The sequence below is a fragment of the Sus scrofa genome, chromosome 12, assembly GCF_054392235.1.
Source record: "Sus scrofa isolate SSC_HxYL_T2T_F1_AM1 chromosome 12, Sscrofa_HxYL_maternal_Yorkshire_Landrace_v2.0, whole genome shotgun sequence".
In the NCBI taxonomy this organism is placed as follows: domain Eukaryota; kingdom Metazoa; phylum Chordata; class Mammalia; order Artiodactyla; family Suidae; genus Sus; species Sus scrofa.
In genome coordinates this window covers 23,165,867-23,189,643 of record NC_139394.1, presented here as the reverse complement: position 1 = coordinate 23,189,643, position 23,777 = coordinate 23,165,867, and the positions used below count along the sequence as shown (strand labels likewise).

General features: G+C 39.4%; 1 protein-coding gene across 26 annotated transcripts in view; it reads right to left on the bottom strand.

Annotated features, from left to right (window-relative positions):
* Nucleotides 1–23,777, bottom strand: part of FBXL20 (F-box and leucine rich repeat protein 20) — a 94,458-nt gene that overhangs the window by 55,946 nt on the left and 14,735 nt on the right. For 9 of the 26 annotated variants that reach the window (XM_013979813.3, XM_084984648.1, XM_084984658.1 and 6 more), the window contains exons 2-3: nt 7,731–7,804; nt 5,940–6,059 (exon numbers count right to left, since the gene is read on the bottom strand). The exons of 10 other annotated variants lie outside the window; for them this stretch is intronic. In XM_013979813.3, the coding sequence (XP_013835267.1) occupies nt 5,940–5,981 (42 nt within the window). In that variant the 5' untranslated portion in view covers nt 5,982–6,059; nt 7,731–7,804. The remainder of the gene's footprint in view (nt 1–5,939; nt 6,060–7,730; nt 7,805–23,777) is intronic. 7 more of the 26 variants (XM_013979820.3, XM_084984647.1, XM_013979816.3 and 4 more) reach the window with 2 other exon arrangements.

The following is a 23,777-nucleotide window of genomic DNA, read 5'->3' as shown; positions in this document are numbered from 1 at the left end:
TTATCTGGTTTCACATTAACATGCAGATTTATCATTACGTATTTTAATAATCTATCCACAGACAACTACAAGGAAGTGGTGTGGAGGGGAACGTGAGAGCAAGTACATTGTTCTCTCTCAATTATTTGTTTTGGGGTAGGACATCATCATCACCTAGACAAGCAAAGAGACGCTGCAACAGCCCTGTCTTTAGTGGGGTAGGACTTCTTTTTTTCCTTTTTTGGCCACATTGGCACCATTTGGAAGTCCCCAGGCCAGGGATCGAATCCCAGCCACAACTGCAGGAAGCCACTGGATCCTCAACCCTGCTGTACCACAGCAGGAATTCCAGGACATTCTTAAATATTCAGGTTTTTAAAAATCTAAGTGATTTGGTTTGTCACATATTAGCATTTATTGTTGCTTGTATAAAACTGTAACTGCTGGAGTTCCCATCGTGGCGCAGTGGTTAACGAATCCGACTAGGAACCATGAGGTTGCGGGTTCGGTCCCTGCCCTTGCTCAGTGGGTTAACGATCTGGCGTTGCCGTGAGCTGTGGTGTAGGTTGCAGACGCGGCTCGGATCCCGCGTTGCTGTGGCTCTGGCGTAGGCCGGTGGCTACAGCTCCGATTGGACCCCTAGCCTGGGAACCTCCATATGCCATGGGAGCGGCCCAAGAAATAGCAACAATAACAACAACAACAACAACAACAACAAAAAAGACAAAAAAAAAAAAATTAAAAAAAAATTAAAACTGTAACTGCTTTTCTATAAATTATACACCTGAACTATAACTTTGAAACCACTTGTTACAAACCACTAATTACATACATCATCTAATAGCTACTGAATAGTAAGAAGAATTTTTTTGCTATTATTTTAGACTTTCTGATCAGTTTTTAAATCTCTGGCACATTTTAGGGATTAGTTTACTAACACAATGAATTTAAATGCTAAATGCACAAAAAAAGACAGAGGAAACCAATTCAAGAGGCTTTAAATTCAGGATCTGGGTGGGAAGTGGCAGATGGGTTGAACAAAGGAAATAGGAAAGCAATATTTACTCAACAGTGACCCCTGCTGATTAAATTAAAATATAGCTACCAACTCAAAAACGGTTAAAGTTAAACGGTCTAGTCTATATTATTCAAGCATTATAAAAGAAATACAAAATTTATGGAGTTCCCGTCGTGGCGCAGTGGTTAACGAATCCGACTAGGAACCATCAGGTTGCAGGTTCGGTCCCTGCCCTTGCTCAGTGGGTTAACGATCCAGCGTTGCTGTGAGCTGTGGTGTAGGTTGCAGATGCGGCTCGGATCCTGCATTGCTGTGGCTCTGGCGTAGGCCGGCAGCCACAGCTCTGATTAGACCCCTAGCCTGGGAACCTCCATATGCCGTGGGAGCGGCCCAAGAAATAGCAAAAAGACAAAAAAAAAAAAAAAATTTAATGTGTATTTTGGCATAGAATACTAGTAATCCCCCAATATCCATTCTACTCATCTATAGTAAGAGAATACTCTAGTTTTAGCTAGCAGGTGTGTGGAAAGACTTTATTTCCCTCATGGCTGAATAAGGCCAGGTTGTTAGGTGTTGGCCAGCAGATGTAAGAAAAAGTAATGTGTGCAGTATCAGGAGAGTCCTTAATGAGAGAGGCTGTGCCCCTTCTTTACTCTTTCCTCAATTTTGCTGCTTAAAATTTGGTTAGGATGACTAGACTCCATCCTGTAACATGAGGTTGATGGCTACAGTTTTAAAGATAAGCAGAAAACTAGAAAAGAAGCCAGCAGATGACTGCAGAGGTGTCTGTGGACTTTCATATGAGAGAAAAACAAATTTCTATTACAGTTAAGCCATTTTAAATTTGGGCCTCTGATGTATACAGCTAAGAATATTTTTATTTTAAAAGGTAATTTTTTGTTTCACAAAATGAAATCAGTTCTGGAGAATGGTTGCACAACACTGTGAGTGTACTGTACACTTAAATGGATATGAGTTCCCATCATGGCTCAGCGGTTAACGAGCCCGATTAGTATCCATGAGGATGCAGGTTCGATCCCTGACCTCGGTCAGTGGGTTAAGGATCTAGCGTTGTTGTGAGCTGTGGTGTAGGTCAAAGATGGGGTTCAGATCCTGCACTGCTGTGGCTGTGGTGTAGGCTGGCAGCTAAAGCTCTGATTTGACGCCTAGCCTAGGAACCTCCATATGCTGTGGGTGCAGCACTAAAAAGACAATAAAAAAAAAAAAAAAAAAAAAAGGATATGATGGCAAACTTTTACAATACATATTTTTCCACAATTAAAAAGTTTTTAAGTTTTTTTTCACATTTTAACATTTCTGAATTTAGGAAGCATCTTAAAATTAAAATCAAAAGCTTTTTGTGGTGCATAAGATAATGGTACATTTTATAACTCATAGCAACTTTTCCCATACAGGTTATTACTTAATTATATATAGTTATTATACATATAACCAACAGGAGGAAAACAGAGCTAACGTAGAACTGAAGGACCACTTGCTTCTCCTCAAACGGGCTCTGTGCTTTTTGTTCACGCTGTCTTCTCTAGGGCACTCGCACAACCAAACTTGCCTATTCTGACAACAGTAATAGATCAATGCCCACTGGAGACGCTGTCTAAGCCATGAAACCTCTTCCAATTACCCTAACTGAATATCCCTTCTCCTATGAAACCCCAAAGCACTCTGGACTGGCGTGGTGTCCATTACAGCAGACTGTAAGCTCTGAGGTGAAAGGGGCTTTGCTTGTTTAGTTCACCACGGTATAGTCAGCAACCAACACAATGCCTAGAAATTCCTGAACCAATGAATGCTGTTTATACTAAAGGGATCAGGAAATATTCTTTTTGACTATAAATTCCCAGCAAGCTTCTTCTTCTTCTTTTTTTTTTTTTTCACTCTGTATCGCAATTGTGGAGGTGAAAGGGAAGGAGGAAAGGAAAGTGGAAGGGAAAGGGAAAAGGAAAGAAAGGGAAGGGAAAAGAAACAAACCAAATTGACTGTTACTCTAAATTCGGCAAATGACATCAACACAGCAACAGACTGAATACCGTTACAAAAAATAACAATTAAAATGTCTGAAGAAAGAAAAGCTTAGAAACTCAGTCTATGGCCCATTTACTTATTTTTAAAAATTTTTGTTAGACTATAGCTAACTTACAATGTATTAATTTCAAGCATAAGGCAAAGCCAATCAGTTATATATATAAACATATCCATTCCTTTTTCCCATACAGGAAACTATTGAGTAGATTTTCCTGTGCTATACAGTAGGTTCTGGCTAATATGGCCCATTTATTTCCAGGTATGTGATACATTTCTTTTCTTTTCTTTTTTTTTTTTTGTCTTTTTGCCATTTCTTGTGCTGCTCCCGAGGCAAAAGGAGGTTCCCAGCTAGGGGTCTAATTGGAGCTGTAGCCGCAGCAACACAGGATCTGAGCCGCTCTGCAACCTACACCACAGCTCATGGCAACACCAGATCCTTAAGCCACTGAGCAAGGCCAGGGATCAAACCCACAACATCATGGTTCCTAGTCGGAGTTGTTAATCACTGCGCCACGATGGGAACTCCAAGGGGCAGATAACTTTTTTTTAGCTCACAGGTCTCTGGACCAAGAGGAACTGTAAGTGAGGACACTTATCCACCTCTAAATCTGATGCAGAGAACAAATTACAGGTATTCACCCTTACTTGTTTATTTGCATATTTACATAGGTCATCTGTTTTTGGATAAGACTTTGGAGGTCTTAGGAGGGAATGGTTTGCATGTGACAAAAATGTGAATCATTGGAGCCAAAAAAGCAGGCTATGTATGGTAGAACTTTAGTAATAAGAGCCTGCAAAGAGTTGTTATCTTCTTGCTGCAGTACCCTTTTGCAATGGGATTTTGCTGCACCTCCCTTCAACTGGTGGAGTCTGCTTTCCCGCCCTTTGTATCTGAGTTCACGTGATGACTTGATCTGACCAGAAGAATGTGGTGAGACTAACACCGAAATTTCCAAGGCTAAGCCTTAACTGAAACTTTATCCTCTTGAAACAGTCCTGCCACCACATAAGAAATTTCTGAATGATGAAAGAGTACCAGCTGACAGTGACACCAAGACTGTAAGTGAGGCCATCATAAGACACTTAATCTCCAGTCAAGTCACCAGATGATTGCAGCCTTATGAGTAACCTTTTTGAGTGACCAGCAGAAGAACTGCCAGGCTGAATAATTGTTTCAAGCCACTAAGTTTCAGAGTTAGACAGCAAAAACTACAAAAACAAGTTCCACATTTAAAAATTTTATGACTTGGCGATCTAAATTTCCTAGATATGAATAAAATCTGAGACATACAAAAGTAGCCCAAACTAGATAAAATTTTTTCATGGGAAGAAAATTCCTGGGAGAGATTAAGAAAGAGCTGTCATAAGGAAATCTAGAGTTGAAGCAGAAAAATATCTTTAAACTATTTTTTCCTATAAGTAATTTTTACTGATTATGCCATTCTTTCACTCAACCAATATCAGATGTTTTTCTGGTTGGCTGGGTTATTTTTCATTTTTTATTTTTTGCTAAAATCTAAGAGGAAAAACATTTTTTACGGCTAAATAAACCTAAAACAAAATAAGTTTGTAATTCCTCCACCCAACATCTTGTCCCTAGTAGAAATATAATTGCTTTTTAGAAGAAAATTGCTGTCAGTGCATCACCATCTCACGACTAAATTTATCCTAAGAAAGAAATCCCTAGAGTAAAACACCAAGGAAGGGATACATTTAGAAAAGAGATACATTACTCAATAGATCAAACTTTCTGCTTTGGATACCTTCTAATATCTGACTCACTATTCCAAGCTGTCTTTTATCCTGACTTCTGTTTACTTAAACAAAATCAATATCCACTGCCAATTCATTGCTCTCAGTCTAGAATTAGTGTATACTTTTATTCTGTTCTTTGTTAAGAATCTCTTCCACTTATTCAGTTTTAGCTATCCCCAGCAACATTCTAGAGCACCAAGGAGACCAGACCTTTGATAAACCACTGGATATTGACAAACCACGGATTGGAATTCAATGTGGGTACAGCTCAATCCTGGAAATCTTCCAGGCCCTACTGAAAATGTCTTTTAAAGTTATGAAGTGAGACAAAAGAATTAAAAAGCCAAGGTGGCAATATAATTAATTACATATTCTTCCCTTTCCTTCTCCACCCCCAGCTTCACTCCATCATATTCTTATAAAAGAACTAGTAGGAGTTCCTGTTGTGGCTCAGTGGAAACAAATTGGACTAGCATCCGTGAGGACGCAGGTTCAATCCCTGGCCTTGCTCAGTGCATTAAGGCTCTGGTGTTGCCATGAGCTGTGTTGTAGGTTGCAGACATGGCTCAGATCCCTGAGTTGTGGCTGTGGCATAGGCCAGCAGCTACAGCTCTGATTCAAACCCTGGCCTGGGGGCTTTCCATGTGCTGCCTAAAAAGACAAAAAACAAACAAACAAACAAACAAAAACCCTAGTAGATAGGCAATGATGGGATTTGACTCAGGATTAACAAACATTTAACTGAATCTCATATTCCAAAATGCTAGAGGGAATGGTAAAACAAGGGAAAGTAGGGTTCCTGTACAAATTTTAGTCAATGTGCCAGAAATTGAAAAATGGCAAAATCTGTGGAATTTTCAAAGACATATGTCAGAGAGTAATTTTACATCACTCACAAACACACATTGTAAATCATCTCACTGCTATGGAAATATTTCCAAAGCAATAGTATTTTAATACAGCCATGCTACTTATTTGTAAAAAAAAGCATTCCCTTGTTTTAGATAATATAAGAAACAAAGTACATAGTACTCTAGATTTCCTAACTGCATGCGAGAAATCAGATTTAAAAGAAACCCAAAGAAATAAATGTTAAATAAAAACAAAGATTCTTTATTTAAAAAATTTTTTTGGCCACACCCACCTCATGCAGAAATTCCCGGGCCAAGGATTGAACCCGCACCATAGCAGTGACCCAAGTCACAGTAGTGACAATGCCGGATCCTTAACCCACAGTGTCACCACGGAACTCTGAACAAAGATTCTTTAAAGTGAAAGAGAAGAAATAACTTTGTAAGAAAGTCATTAGGGAAAAGTGATACCAAGTTAATAGGCCAAGGAAGACTACTGGACTTCCGAGGCCAGCCATGAACAAAACAGTGGTGCTATTATAAACAAGATAGCTAAACAAAAGGTCCATGATACACCTAGATGTTAGGCTGTTATTAATTAAGATATATATCTAGAAAGAGGTCTCTATAATAGGCTATATAACTTAACTGAATTTTTTACATAAAAAGTCAACCAAGGAGTTCCTGTCGTGGCGCAGCAGAAACGAATCTATCATCCATGAGGACATAGGTTTGATCCCTGGTTTCGCTCAATGGATTAAGTATCCAGTGTTCCCATGAGCTGTGGTGTAGGTCACAGATGCGGCTCAGATCCTGCATTGCTGTGGCTGTGGTGCAGGCTGGCAACTATAGCTCCAATTCGACCCCTAGCCTGGGAACCTCCATATGCCGCAGGTGCAGCCCTAAAAACACACAAACTATATCAAGGATCACAAGAGACTACTATGAACAATTATACCTCAATGAAATGGACAACTTACAAGAAATGGATAAATTCCTAGAAACATGACAATTTACTCTTAAAGTAGTTATTAATTTCACAAGGAGATAATTAGATTGTTTAAGATAGAGCCAATCAAATAATTTCTTTCTTTTTTCTGGCTGTGCCTGCAGCAGAGAGAAGTTTCTGGGTCTGGGATCGAACTGGTGCCACAACAGCAACCAAAGCCTCTGCAGAGATACCAGATCCTTAAACCTACTAATCAAATAAACTCTTCAAAATGTTAATGTGCTTCAGTTTCTTTTTTTTTGTCTTTGCTATTTCTTTGGGCCGCTCCCGCGGCATAGGAGGTTCCCAGGCTAGGGGTTGAATCGGAGCTGGAGCCACTGGCCTACACCAGAGCCACAGCAACACAGGATCCGAGCCGCGTCTGCAACCTACACCACAGCTCACGGCAACGCCGGATCGTTAACCCACTGAGCAAGGGCAGGGACCGAACCTGCAACCTCAAGGTTCCTAGTCGGATTTGTTAACCACTGCGCCATGACGGGAACTCCTCAGTTTCTTTATTAGACACTTCCAAGACCAAATCATGAAGATAAGGAAAATTTGAATAAATAACTACTTGTTATTTCTATGGAAACTGTAATCAGTAATCAAAAACCTCCTAACGACAACAAAAACCCCACAAGACCAGATGGTTTCACTGTAAAATTCTAGCAAACATATAAAGAAGAATTAATGCCACTCCTTCTCAAACTCTTCCCCAAAAACTGAAGAGGAGAAATCAATTCCAAACTCATTTTTGGAAGTCAGCATTACCCTGACACCAAAACCAGAGAAGGAAACTACAAGAAAATTACAGGCCAATATCCTGTGACTATACATGCAAAAATTCTCAATAAAACAACAGCAAACAAACTTTAACAGCACATTAAAAGAAGCATACACCATGATCAAGAATTTATCCCTGGGATATAAGGGTGGTTCAACATACGCAAATTAATTAGTGTGATGCACCACATTAATAGAATGAAAAGACAAAAATGTGATCAACTGAATAGATACAGAAAAAACATCTGACAAAATTCAACATCCTTTCATGATAAAAACCATCAATAAATTGGATATAGAAGGAATGTACCTCAACATAATAAAGGCCATACACGACAAGCCCACAGCTGACATCACAACAGTGAGAGGCTGAAAGCTTTCCCCCTAAGATCAGAAACAAGACAATATTGTTAAAATGTCCATACCATCCAAAGTAATCCAAATAGTCAATGTAATCCCTGCCAAAATTCCAATGACATTTTCACAGAAATAGAAAATAATTCAGGAGTTCCCGTTGTGGAGCAGTGGTTAACGAGTCCTACTAGGAACCATGAGGTTGCCAGTTCCATCCCTGGCCTTGCTCAGTGGGTTAAGGATCCGGCATGGCTGTGAGCTGTGGTGTAGGTCGAAGACACGGCTCAGATCTGGCATTGCTGTGGCTCTGGCGTAGGCCAGCAGCTACAGCTCCGATTGGACCCCTAGCCTGGGAACCTCCGTATGCCTTGGGTGCAGCCCTAAAAAAAGGCAAAAGAATAAAAACTAAAAATAAAATAAACAGTGCTGAGAAAACTGGATATTCACATGCAAAATAATGAAATAAGATCTCTATATTACATCATTCAAAAAAATTACCTCAAAATAGATTAAAGCGCGGGGTGGGGGGGGGGGGAAATAGCTTAAAGACTTAGGTAAATGTAAGGCCTGAAACTCCTAGAGGGAAACAGTGAAAATGCTCCTTAACATTAGTCTTGGCAATGATTTTTCTAGAATACGACACCAAAAGTACAAGAAAGAAATGCAAAAAACAAGTGGGACCTACATCAAACTAAAAAGCTTCTGCACAGCAAAAGAAACAATAAAATGGAACAGGAAAATATTTGCAAACTGATAAGGGATTATTATTCAAAATACATAAGGAACTTAGACAACGATGGCAAAAAAAAAAATTATTTTAAATGGGCAAAGGATCTGAACAGACTTTTTTCCAAAGAAGATACACAAATGGGCAATAGATACATGAAATGGTGTTCAACATTATCAGGGAAACACAAATCAAAACCACAATGAGGAGTTCTCGTCGTGGCTCAGTGGTTAACAAATCTGACTATGAACCATGAGGTTGCAGGTTTGATCCCTGGCCTTGCTCAGTGGGTTAAGGATCCGGCGTTGCTGTGAGCTGTGGTGTGGGTCGCAGATGCAGCTCGGATCCTGTGTTGCTGTGGCTCTGGCGTAGGCCAGCAGCTATAGCTCCGATTGGACCCCTAGCCTGGGAACCTCCGTATGCCTTGGGTGCAGCCCTAAAAAAAGGCAAAAGAATAAAAACTAAAAATAAAATAAACAGTGCTGAGAAAACTGGATATTCACATGCAAAATAATGGCTACAGCTCCAATTAGACCCCTAGCCTGGGGACCTCCATATGCCATGGGAGCGGCTCAAGAAAAGGCAAAAAGACAAAAAAAAAAAAAAAAAAAAAAAAAAAAAAAAAAAAAAAACCCACAATGAGATAGCACCTCACATCTGTTAAAATCACTATAATCAAAAACACAAGAGATAATAAGTGCTGGCGAGAAGGCAGAGAAAAGGGAACCCTGGTGCAGTGTTAGTGAGAATGTAAACTGGTACAGCCACTATGGAAAATAACATGGAGCAAAGCAAACCATAAACAAAACAAAAAGATAACCCACAAAATGGGAGAAAATATTTGCAAATTAAGTGACTGACAAGGGATTAATCCCCCAAATATACTAATACCTCCTACAGCTCAATACAAAAAAAAAAAAAAAAAAGCAAAAAATGGGCCAAAGATCTATAGACATTTCTCCAAAGACAACATACAGATGGCCAAAAAAAAAAAAAAAACCATGAAAACATGCTCAACATTGCTAATTATTAGAGAAATGCAAATCAAAACTACCATGAACTATTACCTCACACCAGCCAGAATGGCCATCATCGGAAAGTCTACAAACAATAAATGATGGAGAGTGCAGAGAAAAGGGAACCCTCTTACACTGTTGGGAATGTAAATTAGTGCAACTATGGAAAAGAATACAGCGGTTCCTAAAAAAACTAAAAATAGAATTACTGTATGATGCAGCAGTCCCACTCCTGGGCATCTATTCAGAGAAAACCATAATTTGAAAAGATACATGTACCCCAATGTTCACTGAAGCACTGTTTACAATAGGCAAAACATGGAGGCAACCTAAATGTCCATCAATGGAGGAATGAATAAAAAAAAAATGTAGTACATATATACAATGGAATATTACTCATCCATAAAAAAGAATGAAATAATGCCATTTGCAGCAATACGGATGGACCTAGAAATCATCATACCAAGTTAAGTTATACAGTGAAAGACAGACATCATATGCTATCACTTATACGTCATATCTAAAAAAGGGATACAGGAGGAGTTCCCGTCGTAGCTCAGTGGTTAACAAATCCGACTAGAAACCATGAGGTTGCGGGTTCGATCCCTGCCCTTGCTCAGTGGGTTAAGGATCCCGCGTTGCTGTGGCTCTGGCGTAGGCCAGTGGCTACAGCTCTGATTAGACCACTAGCCTGGGAACCTCCATATGCCACAGGAGCAGCTCAAGAAAAAGGCAAAAAGACAAAAAATAATAATAATAATAAAAATAAATTAACAAATAAAAAAGGGATACAAATGAACTTCTCTGCAGAACAGAAACGGACTCACAGACTTTAAAAAACTTCTGATTTCCAAAGGGGACAGGCAAGTGGATGGACTTGGGCTTGGGACTAGCACCCCGAGGTACAGGGAATGACTGGCCAACAGGGACCTGCCGTATAGCACAGAGAACCCTACCTAATATTCTGTGATAATCTATGTGGGAAAAGAATCTGAAAGAGAATGGATGTGTGTATATATATAACTGTAACACTTTGTTGTACAGCAGAAATTATCACAACCTTGTAAATCAAGTATACATCTAAAAAACTTTATAAAAAATGAGAAAATAAAAAAATTTAAAAATAAAATAGCATAGAGGTTTGTCAAAAAATTAAAAACAACTATCACATAATCCAGCAACCCCACTTCAGGTTTATAGCCAAAGGAAATGAAACCACTATCTCAAAGAGATATCTGCATCTTCTCCATGTTCACTGCAGCACTGTTTATAACTGCCAAGACATGGAAACAATCCAAGTGCCTACTGACAGATTAATGGATAAAGAAAACTTGTACATACATACATACATACATAGGTGGTGGGTGTCAGGGTCTGGGGTTGTGGAGGCAATGGGTAAAAGTGATCAAAGAGCACAAACTTCCAGTTATAAGGTGAGTAAATTTCATAATCTAACTTATAATATGGTGACTATAATTAACATTACTGTACTGTATACATAAAAATGCTAAGAAAGTAGATCTTAAATGTTCTCACAACAAAATAATGGTGAGGTGACAGATGTGTTAACTAACTTTATTGTGGTAATCGTTTTGTAAAAATATACATGTATCAAATCATGTTGTACACCTTAAACTTACACGATGCTTTATGTCAATTATATCTCAATAAAGCTGGAAACAAAAAAGAAACCAAAAAGGGAACCAACAGAAATAAAGAAATATGATTTACATAGGAATATAGAATATACTAAAATAGATTTACATACACAGTTACTTTTCTTAAACATAAAAAAAGAATCAAAATTAAAATCAGTAGACACTGAGGGAAAAGCAGGCTGTGAGTTCTCACTGTGGTGCAACAAGTTAAGGACCTGGTTTGTTGCCACAGCTGCAGCGTAAGGCACAGCTGTGGTTCAGACTCATTCCCTGGCCAGGGAACTTCCACATGCAAGGGGTTCTGCCCCAGCAACCCCTCAAAAAGCTGGCTGGTATCATTACTGCTTGTATAAACAAATTAGGACTCAGCCTAGAACACAGGCTTAATAACTCTGTTCTTTGGCAAAATCCTATCTCCCCAAACCAGTGGTGATCCAAGGCAAAACAAAAATAACAGGACAACGATATTTTTCATAAATCTAAATGAATTCCATTTTTATTTTACTTTACTTTATTTTGTTGTCCACACACATAGCATGGAGATGCTCCAGAGTAACCAGAGCCACAGCAGTGACACCACCAGATCCTTAAACTATTGAGCCACCAGGGAACTCCTTAATTCCACTTTTTTTTTTTTTTTTGTCTTTTTGCTATTTCTTTGGGCCGCTCCCATGGCATAAGGAGATTCCCAGGCTAGGGGTCCAATCGGAGCTGTAGCCACTGGCCTACGCCAGAGCCACAGCAACTCGGGATCCGAGCCGCGTCTGCAACCTACACCACAGCTCACGGCAACGCCGGATCGTTAACCCACTGAGCAAGGGCAGGGACCGAACCCGCAACCTCATGGTTCCTAGTCGGATTCGTTAACCACTGCGCCACGACGGGAACTCCCTTAATTTCACCTTTAAATGCTGGGATCATACACTTCAGATTTGGTAAAAATTAATCTATATTTTACTATAAAATATCAATGATAGGATACATTTTTCTTGGCTGCTCCCATAGCATGTGGAAGCTCCTGGGCCAGGGATTGAACCCATGTCACAGCATCGACCCAAGCTACTTACTGCACCACAACCTACTTACTGCACAGGAGAACTCCTAATATATGATACATTAAAAAAAATAATGTTGGCAACCTTTTATTCATTATCCTCCTCTTTTTCCCTCTCATTTTACTAATTCAAGGCTTTTGTGGACTTCCTAGAATATATGTTTTATTCTAGGACAGTTTTACTGAGTTTGATCATGAATGACTTTATGAAATTGTTTGCCAACAGCCGTAAAAAAACAAAAAACTGATTTTTTAAAAAAATCAGTACTTTTAGACACAAGCCTGTTGATACACCAACAGAATTTTAAAATTCAGCTTTTTTCTGATGCCGTTCCCTTACTAAGGAGGAAGACTCACTCTAATCTCTTACCTGGCTGATGGAATTCTAGAACTAGATGAGAGAAGGAGACTAAGAGGTTCTACTGTTCATGTGGCATCTAAGCCCCATTCTCCTCTGGGCTTAGGGTCCTAGGTCCTGAACTTCTTAAGTTCAATTCCTCCAAAGAACAATCTCCTGACTTCTATAAGGCTGAGCACAGTTGTCCAACTGCTCAGGGTGAAAGGGGTGAATACTGGGGTGGGTTGGATAAGGATTTATCTCCCATTACAGATTTTCAGACAATGCCCCTTGTTCTCAGCCTCCATGTGTGGTATATGGTGCTTCCACTCCCAAGCTTTTCAGGGGTTCTGTAGACAAATAATGACCTGCCTCTTGCCAATACTCTCCTCTACAGGGTTTGACCATCCTTCCTCTCCTCTGTTAGGTCACTTACTACTTCTTTTTGCTTTCCTTCTTCCTATACAAGTCGGATTACAGATGTCTCATCCTCTCAAAGATGGAGTTTCTATTCTGTTTTTAGTTGATTTTTGAAAGAGCTTGGAAATAATTTTACCTTGCTATCTTAAAACAAGAAAGGGATGCTTTTTATAATCTTTTAAGTAAATAACCTTGAAATTGAGCCAACTACTATTCAAGGGCTAAATGTTTACATTTGATAACTCCCAAAGAAAAACACAAATGAAATCAAGAACTCTAATGCTCAGTTAAATTAGACTACTACTTCTTTTTCAAACAGAGCCTACACTTTCTCATCGCTATAGCTTTAAATCTTCTACCTAGAAATCTTTTTTTTTTTTTTTTTTTTTTTTTTTAGGGCCGCACCCACAGCACATGGAAGTTCCCGGGCTAGGGGTCGAATTGGAGCTGCCAGCCTACACCGCAACCACAGCAACACAGATTACGAGCCTCGTCTTCGACAGACACAGCTCATGGCAATACCCAATGAGCCAGGCCAGGGATCAAACCCACATCCCCATGGATACTACTTGGGTTCATTACCACTGAACCACAACAGAAACTCCTATACTTTTTTTTAATGCTCTGCTCCAACTTCATGTTCAAAAGCACCACTGATCCTCTCTGTAAGAGGGGAATGCCTCTTTCCCACTTCAGGTTTTCATGAAAAAAAATTTTCTTTAAAACACTCTCCTGACTTCTCTGCACTTCTTTACTTATAGAGAGACTGAGTGACTTATCTGAAATCATCTGACTAGTTAATCTCAGAAGAATGAAGAGCAAACTTGGTTCATCTCTGTGTTTCTACTTTTCAAATTGTGGAGCAAGCTTTTTCTACTTATTTAGGGCCAAACTCTCCCTTGCAAACGGAGCCTTGAGTCAATACAACACTGCTTGGACCTGGGTGGGTCAACTTAAAGGACATCTTAAGTTAAAAGGCACATTTGGCTCACATTCTGAAAGCTGTATCCTCCAACTTGATCTCCGTTAGTAATACAAGCGATATTTTGACCGCCATCTGCTACTCCTGTTTTCTTTGTTCAGAACTTCAGCAAGGATAAGGGATGCTTTACCTGAGCAATCTCTTCAGAAATTCCACCTATCTCTAGGTAGATATGTTCCACTTTCCTATAGTCCAGCACTTGCTTATAGTTCTGTTATAGAGCTTAAATTGTACCTTACTGTATTGACTGTCTTCTATCTTACTAGGCCGCAAGCTTTTAGAAAGTGGATTGACCACAGTGCCTTACACATGACAAATCATAAAATTATTTGTTGTACTAACTGGAGCTCCCGTTGTGGCGCAGTGGTTAACAATTCCGACTAGGAACCATGAGGTTGCGGGTTCGGTCCCTGCCCTTGCTCAGTGGGTTAACGATCCGGCGTTGCCGTGAGCTGTGGTGTAGGTTGCAGACGCGGCTCGGATCCTGTGTTGCTGTGGCTCTGGCATAGGCCGGTGGCTACAGCTCCGATTAGACCCCTAGTCTGGGAACCTCCATATCCTACAGGAGTGGCCCAAGAAATAGCAAAAAGACAAAAAAAAAAAAAAAAAAAATTATTTGTTGTACTAACTAAAGAGCTAAATACTTCTTTAAATTGAAAGTGTAGATTTTTATGGTTTCTTGCTATCTCAGGTTCAACTCATTCTAAAGTCACAACAACCACATATCAAGATTACTAGATTATAACTGGTCTTACAACTAAGATGCTATCTTTCCTTGTCAAATTTCCTCTACATTATACTGGGTCATTATCACCATTTCTGGTTTTTGTGTATATATCCTAGGATTTTAAAAAGCTAATTACATACCCTATAAATCTAAAACTGAAAATTATTCGGTTTATACTGAGGAGATGAATTCAAATGAAATGGATTGACTCTAAACTGATATCTCAAGATACTTTTCTATAACGTGGGACAAAGACAACAACCAGTCAAATTTGCTGTATCGGAATTCCCGTTGTGGCTCAGCGGTTAATGAACCCCACTAGCATTCATGAGGACGTGGGTTCGATACCTGGCCTCAATCAGTAGATTAAGGATCTGGCGTTGCTGTGAGCTATGGTGTAAGTCGTATACATGGCTTAGATTCCGCATTGCTGTGGCTCTGGCGTAGGCCAGCGGCTATAGCTCCAACTGGACCCCTAGCCTGGGAACCTCCAAATGCTGCAGGTGTGACCCTAAAAAGACAATAAATAAATAAAGAGCTGGCTTCTTTATTTCCATTTTGCCGCTTTTGAAATGGAGGCTGACTCTCTGTCTCTTCCCTCCCTGGGGTCCCACCATAGTATCCTTATAGGTTACCAAACTTAGCATTTCTTTAAACCATTCTTTTTTGGAGTTCCCGTTGTGGCGCAGTGGTAATGAACCCAACTAGTATCCATGGGGATGCAGGTTCGATCCCTGGCCTGGCTCAGTGGGTTAAGGATCTGGCGTTGCTGTGAGCTGTGGTGCAGGCTGCAGACGCAGCTCAAATCCCGCATTGCTGTGACTGTGGCGTAGGGCAACAGCTGCAGCTTTGATGTGACCCCAGGCCAGGGGAACTCCCATATGCTGCACATGAGGCCCTAAAAAGAAAAAAAAATTAGAAGGCCTGGCCAACTAGTGGTTGTAATCATACCTCCACAGACTAAAAATTAGAAATTGAAAAAGTACATGTTTAGTGTAATTGGAGTATTTTGAAATTAGGGAGCCAGAATCAGGTCTTTCCTAAAACCTCAGATCAACAGTGTACTCAGAGGTGATATCAGCAAAAATAGCAGAATGAGGAATTTTGAAATCCCACTTCTCCATAAACATAACCAAAAAAAAAAAAAAAAAGGCAAAATCAAATGTTTTGAAACTCAGAAATTAACAGAACACTTGCAACAGTCCAAGGAGTATTATTCAAGAACAAAGGCTGAATCTTGGTAAGAACAGAGAGCTTTGTGGCATTTTAAGTTACTCCAGCTCCCAGAGCTGCTACAGCCTTGAAAATAACAGCTTGCATTGCTAGTAAATGAGGAACCAGAACAGATCGTATTTTCACAGTGTTGTAATTATTTATCTTGACCTGTCTGGTTTTTCCCTATAAGACCAGCTCAAAAGGCTTGTCTTTATTTTGCCTGACTCAAAAAGGACCTAAGTACTAAAGAAATTACCCCATTTTGTCCAAAATAATTATAGGCAAATGTTTTAGTCACTGCTGCCAAACAGTGAGGAAAAGTTAGCAGTTGGGGCAAACCAAAGACCGACCAAAGAGCTCAAGGGGAAAGGGAGAGAGAATGACATGTCACTAAGGGTACCGAAAAGCTCCAATACATTCCTGGGCATCTAGAAGGGTCCATGCATGCTCAGGAGGGACCTAAGAAGGCCCTAAACTGTCACTTCTGGTTGATCTTGAGGCTCTGCAGAAACAGGAAATAAAGGCTAAGGCATAATTGTAAACCGCCGGGCTGAGTGTTGAAGGCATGCCCTAACATGTACAAAGAGGCCCTCAGCAAAGACTGAGAACATTTCTGGCTCTAGGTGTTAAGGAAATCTCTGTACAATCATTAGCTGACTACTAAGCTAATGCAACAGAGATTTCAAGGCCACAGACTTTACGGGAATTAGTTCAGAAAAAGGCACTGAACAAACAATACTACTACTACAATAAGCACCATCAACAAATCCAAGAAGGGAAAGAATGTGATTTCTAGAGTTGTCACATTTTAATACTCAACATGTTCAGTTTTCAACAAAAAATTACAAAGCGTGCAAAGAAATTGCAAATAATATACATGTAACATATATATATTTGTAGCTAGTATTCAAAATAAGAACACTTACTACTCAACAATAAAAATAAAAATAACCCAATTTTACTTAAAATGTGCAAAGAATATGAATAAACATTTCTCCAAAGAAGAAATATAAATGGTCAAAAAACACATGAAATGATGCTCAACAACATCATGAGTCACCAAGGAAACACAAAGCAAAACCACAATAAGATGTTACCTCATACTCACTAGGATCTATAATTAAAAAAAAAAAATGAAAAGAATAACTCCAAGAATATATGGAAATCTGAACCATTGTACACTGCTGGTGGGAATGTAAAATGGGCAGTTGCTGTGGAAAATAGTTTGGCCATTCCTCAAAATGCTAAACATAGAATTATAACATGACGCAGCAATTCCACTCCTAAGTACATACCCAAAAAAATTGAAAAAAGGTTTCAAACACAAACTTATTCATAAGAATATTCATAGCAGCACTATTCATAATAGTCAAGAGGTAGAAACAACCCAAATATCTGTTAATGAATGAATGGATACAAAAATTTTGCTGTATCCATACAATGGATTATTTAGCCATAAAATGGTGAACATGCTAAAACATGGATGAACCTTGAAAACATTATGCAAAGTAAAGAAGCCAGTCACAAAAGACCACATACTATACAATTCCATTCATATGGAAGTCCAGGAAAGAGAAATCTACAGAGACTGAAAGCAGATAAGTGGTTGATAAGAACAAGGGAGTGATAGGGAATAGGGAGTAACAGATAAAGGGTACAAGTTTCTTTCTGAGGTGTAGAAAATGGTCCAAAATTGACTATGGTGACAGTTTGCACATATCCATGAACATATTAAAAACCAGTGGATTAGAGTTCCTGTCGTGGCACAGCGGAAATGAATTCAACTAGGAACCATGAGGTTGCGGGTTCGATCCCTGCCCTTGCTCAGTGGGTTAAGGATCCGGTGTTGCCGTGAGCTGTGGTGTAGGTCGCAGATGTGGCTCAGTTCCTGCTTTGCTGTGGATGTGGTATAGGCCAGGCTTCTAGCCTGGGAACCTCCATATGCCTCAAGTTCGGCCCTAAAAACAAACAAAATAAAAAAGAAAAGAAAAACATAAGTCGCTAAAAGAATAATGGATTCCTAATGTCTTACTGTACAAACACTTTTCATAAGTGTTTTCAGCCCTTTTGAAGTGTTTTAAGTTTAAACTGACTTTAGGAGTTCCCGTTGTGGCGCAGTGGTTAACGAATCCAACTAGGAACCATGAGGTTGTGGGTTCGGTCCCTGCCCTTGCTCAGTGGGTTAACAATCCGGCGTTGCCGTGAGCTGTGGTGTAGGTCGCAGATGTGGCTCGGATCCCGCGTTGCTGTGGCTGTGGCGTAGGCCAGTGGCTACAGCTCCGATTAGACCCCTAGCCTGGGAACCTCCATATGCCGCGGGAGCAGCCCAAAGAAATGGCAAAAAGAAAAAAAAAAAAAAAAAAAAAGTTTAAACTGACTTTAAAAAAAATTTTAAGTAAATTAAAATACAGAAATAAAAGATCCACCTCAAGAGTCCTGAGGCCTTCCTCCTCTGTTGATCCATCACAATTTCATAATCAGCTATAAATTTTTTAAAAAAACATAATTTTGAGAAATGTTAAGAAAATGGGGCTATTCTGCTTCCTTCATGCAATACAGTCTCTTTCTAAAATTTTGTGCCTGCGATCTTTTTTCTCACATCAAACCCAAGCATTCAACTTACAGTTTCCAAAGGAGACAGGAGACAGGTTTGGGGGGCACGGAGGGAATGCACTGGGGGTTTGGGATGGAAGTGCTATAAAATTGGGTTGTGATGATCGTTGTATAGCTATAAATGTAATAAAATTCACTGAGTTTAAAAAAAAAAACAAAAAACCCAGCATTCAGTCAACAAAATCTCACTGTTTCAACACAGAATATTTACAAAACTGATGATGTGCTTGACAACAAAGAAATTTTCAAAAACCTGTATATAAGCCATTAATACACTTAATTTGTATCTACTATTTTAAAAAACCTTTTACTTTCAACTTATTTGTATCTTTTAATATAAAATGTGTCTCTAACAGACAGCATTCGTTGCATTGTTTTTTAATTCATTTTGCCAATTTCTTCCGAAGAGTATAATCCATTTATATTTAATGTGATTACTGATATGTAAAATTAGTTCAGATTAATATAAATTTTAGTATTTTATAAAACTTTTCTCCTAGAAAAAAAAAGTGTACTTTATGTAATACAATAAAATCAGAAATGAACAACAAAAATAGCCTCTTTAAGAACGATATAGCTGAAATTTTTATACCTAGACAGGAAATAGCAGAGCTAAGATTTGAGTCAAGTCTGGCTCCACAGTTTTGCTCAAATACTTCTAATTATTAGGCTCCAAGTCAGTGTTACCCAGTGTGGTCCTTACTTAGGCATCACTTTTATATATTTTAGAAATGTAAACTTATGGGCTCAGGTGATTTGTCAGCTTTCCAAGTGACTATTAGGTAAACTGAAGTTTGAAAACCACCTCTAAACTTAAACCATAGCTCTTAATTCTGGCAAAAAACTCTGCTTTGGACACTTTATAATGTGAGACAGTGAACACGTTGGTCTTTCTTAACATTTTTTTTAATTAAGTATAGCTGATTTACAATGTTGTAGTTCCTGTTGTGGCTCAGTAGATGCAGCTCTAAAAAGCAAATAAATAAATAAATACATAAAAATTAGAAAATACAGTGCTGTGTTAATTTCTACTGTACAGCAAAGTGACTCGGTTATACATATACATACATTCATTTTCACAGCCTCACCCTGTTGTTTATCCATTCTACATATAATAATTTGCATTTGCTAATCCCGAACTCCCAATCCATCCCCCCCACCCCTCTTCCTAGACAACCACAAATCTGCTTTCTATTGCCTCTGAGTCTGTTTCTGTTTGGTAGTTGAGTTCATTTGTGCCATATTTTTTTTTTTTTTTTTAATTTTTTTTTTTTTTTTTTTTTTTTTTTTGTCTTTTTGCTATTTCTTGGGCCGCTCCCGCGGCATATGGAGGTTCCCAGGCTAGGGGTCTAATCGGAGCTGTAGCTGCCAGCCTATACCAGAGCCACAGCAACGCGGGATCCGAGCCGCGTCTGCAACCTACACCACAGTTCACGGCAACGCCGGATCCTTAACCCACTGAGCAAGGGCAGGGACCGAACCCACAACCTCATGGTTCCTAGTCGGATTCGTTAACCACTGCGCCACGACGGGAACTCCTGTGCCATATTTTAGATTCCACATTTAAGTGATATCATATGGTATTTGTCTTTCTCTTCATTTTGTATGATAATCTCTAGGTCCATCCATGTTGCTACAAATGGCATTTCATTCTTTTTAATGGCTGAGAGGTATTCCACTGCACATATGTCCCACAACTTTATCCACTATAAAAAGGTTTTCTTTTACCTGTAGCTGAGAGCACCTTAATCAGATATAAAAATACACAAAATCAACACAAAATGTATAGCTTTCTAATGGCAATAAATCCAATCATTTCTACTTTCAAAATGCATCCAGGATCCAACTACTTCTTATACTTCAACTTCATAAAAGATGCCACTATTACTTTTCTGAATTACTGTAAAAACCTTGAAGACCAGTTATACACTACTTCTCCACAAAGCAAGAACGATCCTTTCAAAGCCTGATACATCATGTTCCTCTTCTGCTCAAAAACCCCTATACCTCCCTTATCAGAATAAAACTTAGAGCTTAAAATGGCCAACAAAGCCATTCATTATCTGCTCTGTTCTCCCATCCATCCCTCCTTTCCCATTCTCAATCATCACTCTCCGACCTCCTCCCCATCACAGCTACCCAACCTCACCATGATCGGGCCACAGTGACTGACCTGTTCACTCTGTTCCCAAAAAACATCAAATATACTTCCACCTTCATTTTTGCATTCCTTTGCCTCAATGGTTTTACCTTACTCCATCGTTTAGTCTGCTCAAAGATTAACCTTAACAGTGAGGTCTTCTTTCACCATTCTATATAAAATATGAATGGTGCTCAGCTCCCTTCCTCCCTTTCCTGTCCCTCATTCCTGTCCACAGCACTTATCAGCATCAGACACACTATGGCTGTACTTTTTTATCTATTTTGTGTCAATCTCCTGTCACAAATTTTAAACTCCATTAAGGCAGAATTTTGTGTCTCGTTCACTTTTGTATCCTTAGCATCTCCAACAATATCAGGCATATAGAAAGTGCTCAAATATTTGCTGATAGAATTAACGATCAGAAAATGTTAACAGGAAAAAAAAAGCCCATGTGTAACACCATCAAAAACTATAAAGTATTGGAGTTCCTGTCGTGGCCCAGTGGAAATGAATCCGACTAGGAAACCATGAGGTTGTGGGTTCGATCCCTGGCCTCGCTCAGTGGATTAAGGATCCGACGTTGCCGTGAGCTACGGGGTAGGTCGAAGACATGGCTGGGATCTGATGTTGCTGTGGCTGTGGTGCAGGCCGACAGCTGTAGCTCCGATTGGACCCCTAGCCTGGGAATCTCCAAATGCCATGGGTATGGCCCTAAAAAGCAAAAATGTAACAATAGCAAAGAATATCTATAATTCTGAGATGAGGACACTTTTTTTTGTTTGTTTCTGTTGCTTTTTAGGGTCGTGCCCTCGGCATATGAAGGTTCCCAGGCTAGAGGTCCAATCAGAACTACAGCTGCCAGCCTACGCCACAGCCACAGCAACGCAGGATCTGAGCTGCATCTGCGAACTACACCACAGTTCACGGCAACTCCGGATCCTTAACCCACTGATCGAGGCCAGGAATCAAAACCCTATCCTCATGGATACTAGTTGGTTCCTTTCTGCTGCGCAGAACTCTGGGCCACTTTCTTTTATAAACACAAAAAGTAAACATAAACAAAGACACAAGCCCATTCAATGGAAACCTTTGCAAATATATGCGTGACAAAGGTATTCACACAAAGGATAAAATAGGTAATTATGGAAGAAATACAAGTGATCAATAAAACATAAGGACTGGAGTTCCCTGGTGGCCCAGTGGGTTAATAACCCAGCATTGTCACTACTGTGGCTCAGGTGGTAAGATCCGATCTCTGGCCTGGAAACTTCTGCATTCCACAGGAGTGGCACAAAAAAACAAAACAAGATAAAAACCCCAAGAAGACTAAAACTAAAACACAAAGATATTCAACTTAGTGGTAATGAAGGAAATACAAAATAAAACAATAAGGAATTCTCTTGTGGTGCAGCGGGTTAAGGATCAAGCACTGTCACTGCAGCGGCTTGGGTGCTGCTGTGGTGCAGGTTCAATCCCTGGCCCAGGAAATTCCACATGCCACAGGCATGGCCAAAAAAACAAAACAAAACAAAACACAATTTTCCTTCTATTACTAAAAGTTTTAAATTTGGGAAACATCACATGTTGGTGAAGATGGGGAGAAACCAAGTTCATTCATATACTATAGGTCAAAACATAAGCTACGTGGGCAGTACAACAATATCTAATAAATATAATCATAATTATAGAGTCCCTATGACCCAGAAAACCCTCTTCTTGGTATTTAACCTAAAGGAACACTTGTACATATACAAGAACATGTACTTCATTTTTGTCTAAAACACAAAGGAAAAAACCTAAAGGTCCATTAATAGCTAGCTATATAAACTAGAATATTCAAGGAATGGAACATTAAGTAGTTGTGAAGAGAACTACACCTAACAGGTGTCTAAGACATAGTGGAGTTAAAGTTTCAGCATCCTGACAGTATGAGGCCACTTATGTAAACACACGTATAGAAAACTAAAGCTATGTAAAAGCACAGAAAAAAACTTGCAGGGATACTCACCAAGTTTAAAACTTTAAAACTAGTTCTTATCTCTTTAGGTGAAAAAGATCAGGATTATGAGCTATATAAAGAATTTTTATCATACTTTAAGTGTTTGACCTTAAACAGAAATTTAGTCATGTATTTCTTATATAAATTAAAACATTATAATTTTTTTTTTTTTTTTTTGGTCTTTTTGCTATTTCTTGGGCCGCTCCCACGGCATATGGAGGTTCCCAGGCTAGGGGTCGAATCAGAGCTGTAGCTGCTGGCCTACACCAGAGCCACAGCAACACGGGATCCGAGCCGCATCTGCAACCTACACCACAGCTCACGGCAACGCCGGATCGTTAACCCACCGAGCAAGGGCAGGGACCGAACCTGAAACTTCATGGTTCCTAGTCGGATTCGTTAACCACTGCGCCACGACGGGAACTCCAAAACATTATAATTTTTTAAAAGAGAAAAAAGGCAAGGTTCTAAATCACAAGTCCAGTATAATTTTGTTTCTTCATAAAATGTGAACTTATCCATACATAATTTAGAAAATGACACATTAAACAGATGAAAACTGTTCTTCTGGAGAACAGAGGAATGAAGGAATTACTTTTCACTTGAGACTGACTTTAAAATGAATAGAAAATTACAATTTAACTTCTCTTCCAAGAATACTGAAGCAACAATTTCATTTAACCCCATAGGCCTATAACCGTACTGTTTTTGCAAAAGAAAAGTGGGCCTAAGAAAGACATGTCCCTGAAACACATTAAACTGAGGGACCTGAGGCTACTTCAAGACAAGAGGTTGGAAGTGGACACTGGCTAAAATAACAGTACACTTCCCAGGACTGCATGCCATCAGCCATAGTCCAACTCAGCCCCAGTAAATAAAAGCTACAAGAATGTTTACTGAAACAGGGGTTTTGTTGTTGTTGTTGTTGTTTTAAGGCTGCAATTGTGGCATAATATGGAAGTTCCTGGGCTAGGGGTAGAACTGTAGCTACAGCTGCAGGCCTATGCCACAGCCACTGCAACATCAGACCCAAGCTATGTTGGGTTCTTAACCCATTGAGCCACAACAGAAACTGCTACTGAGCTAGTTCTTAGTTAAGTTTTACTCAGACT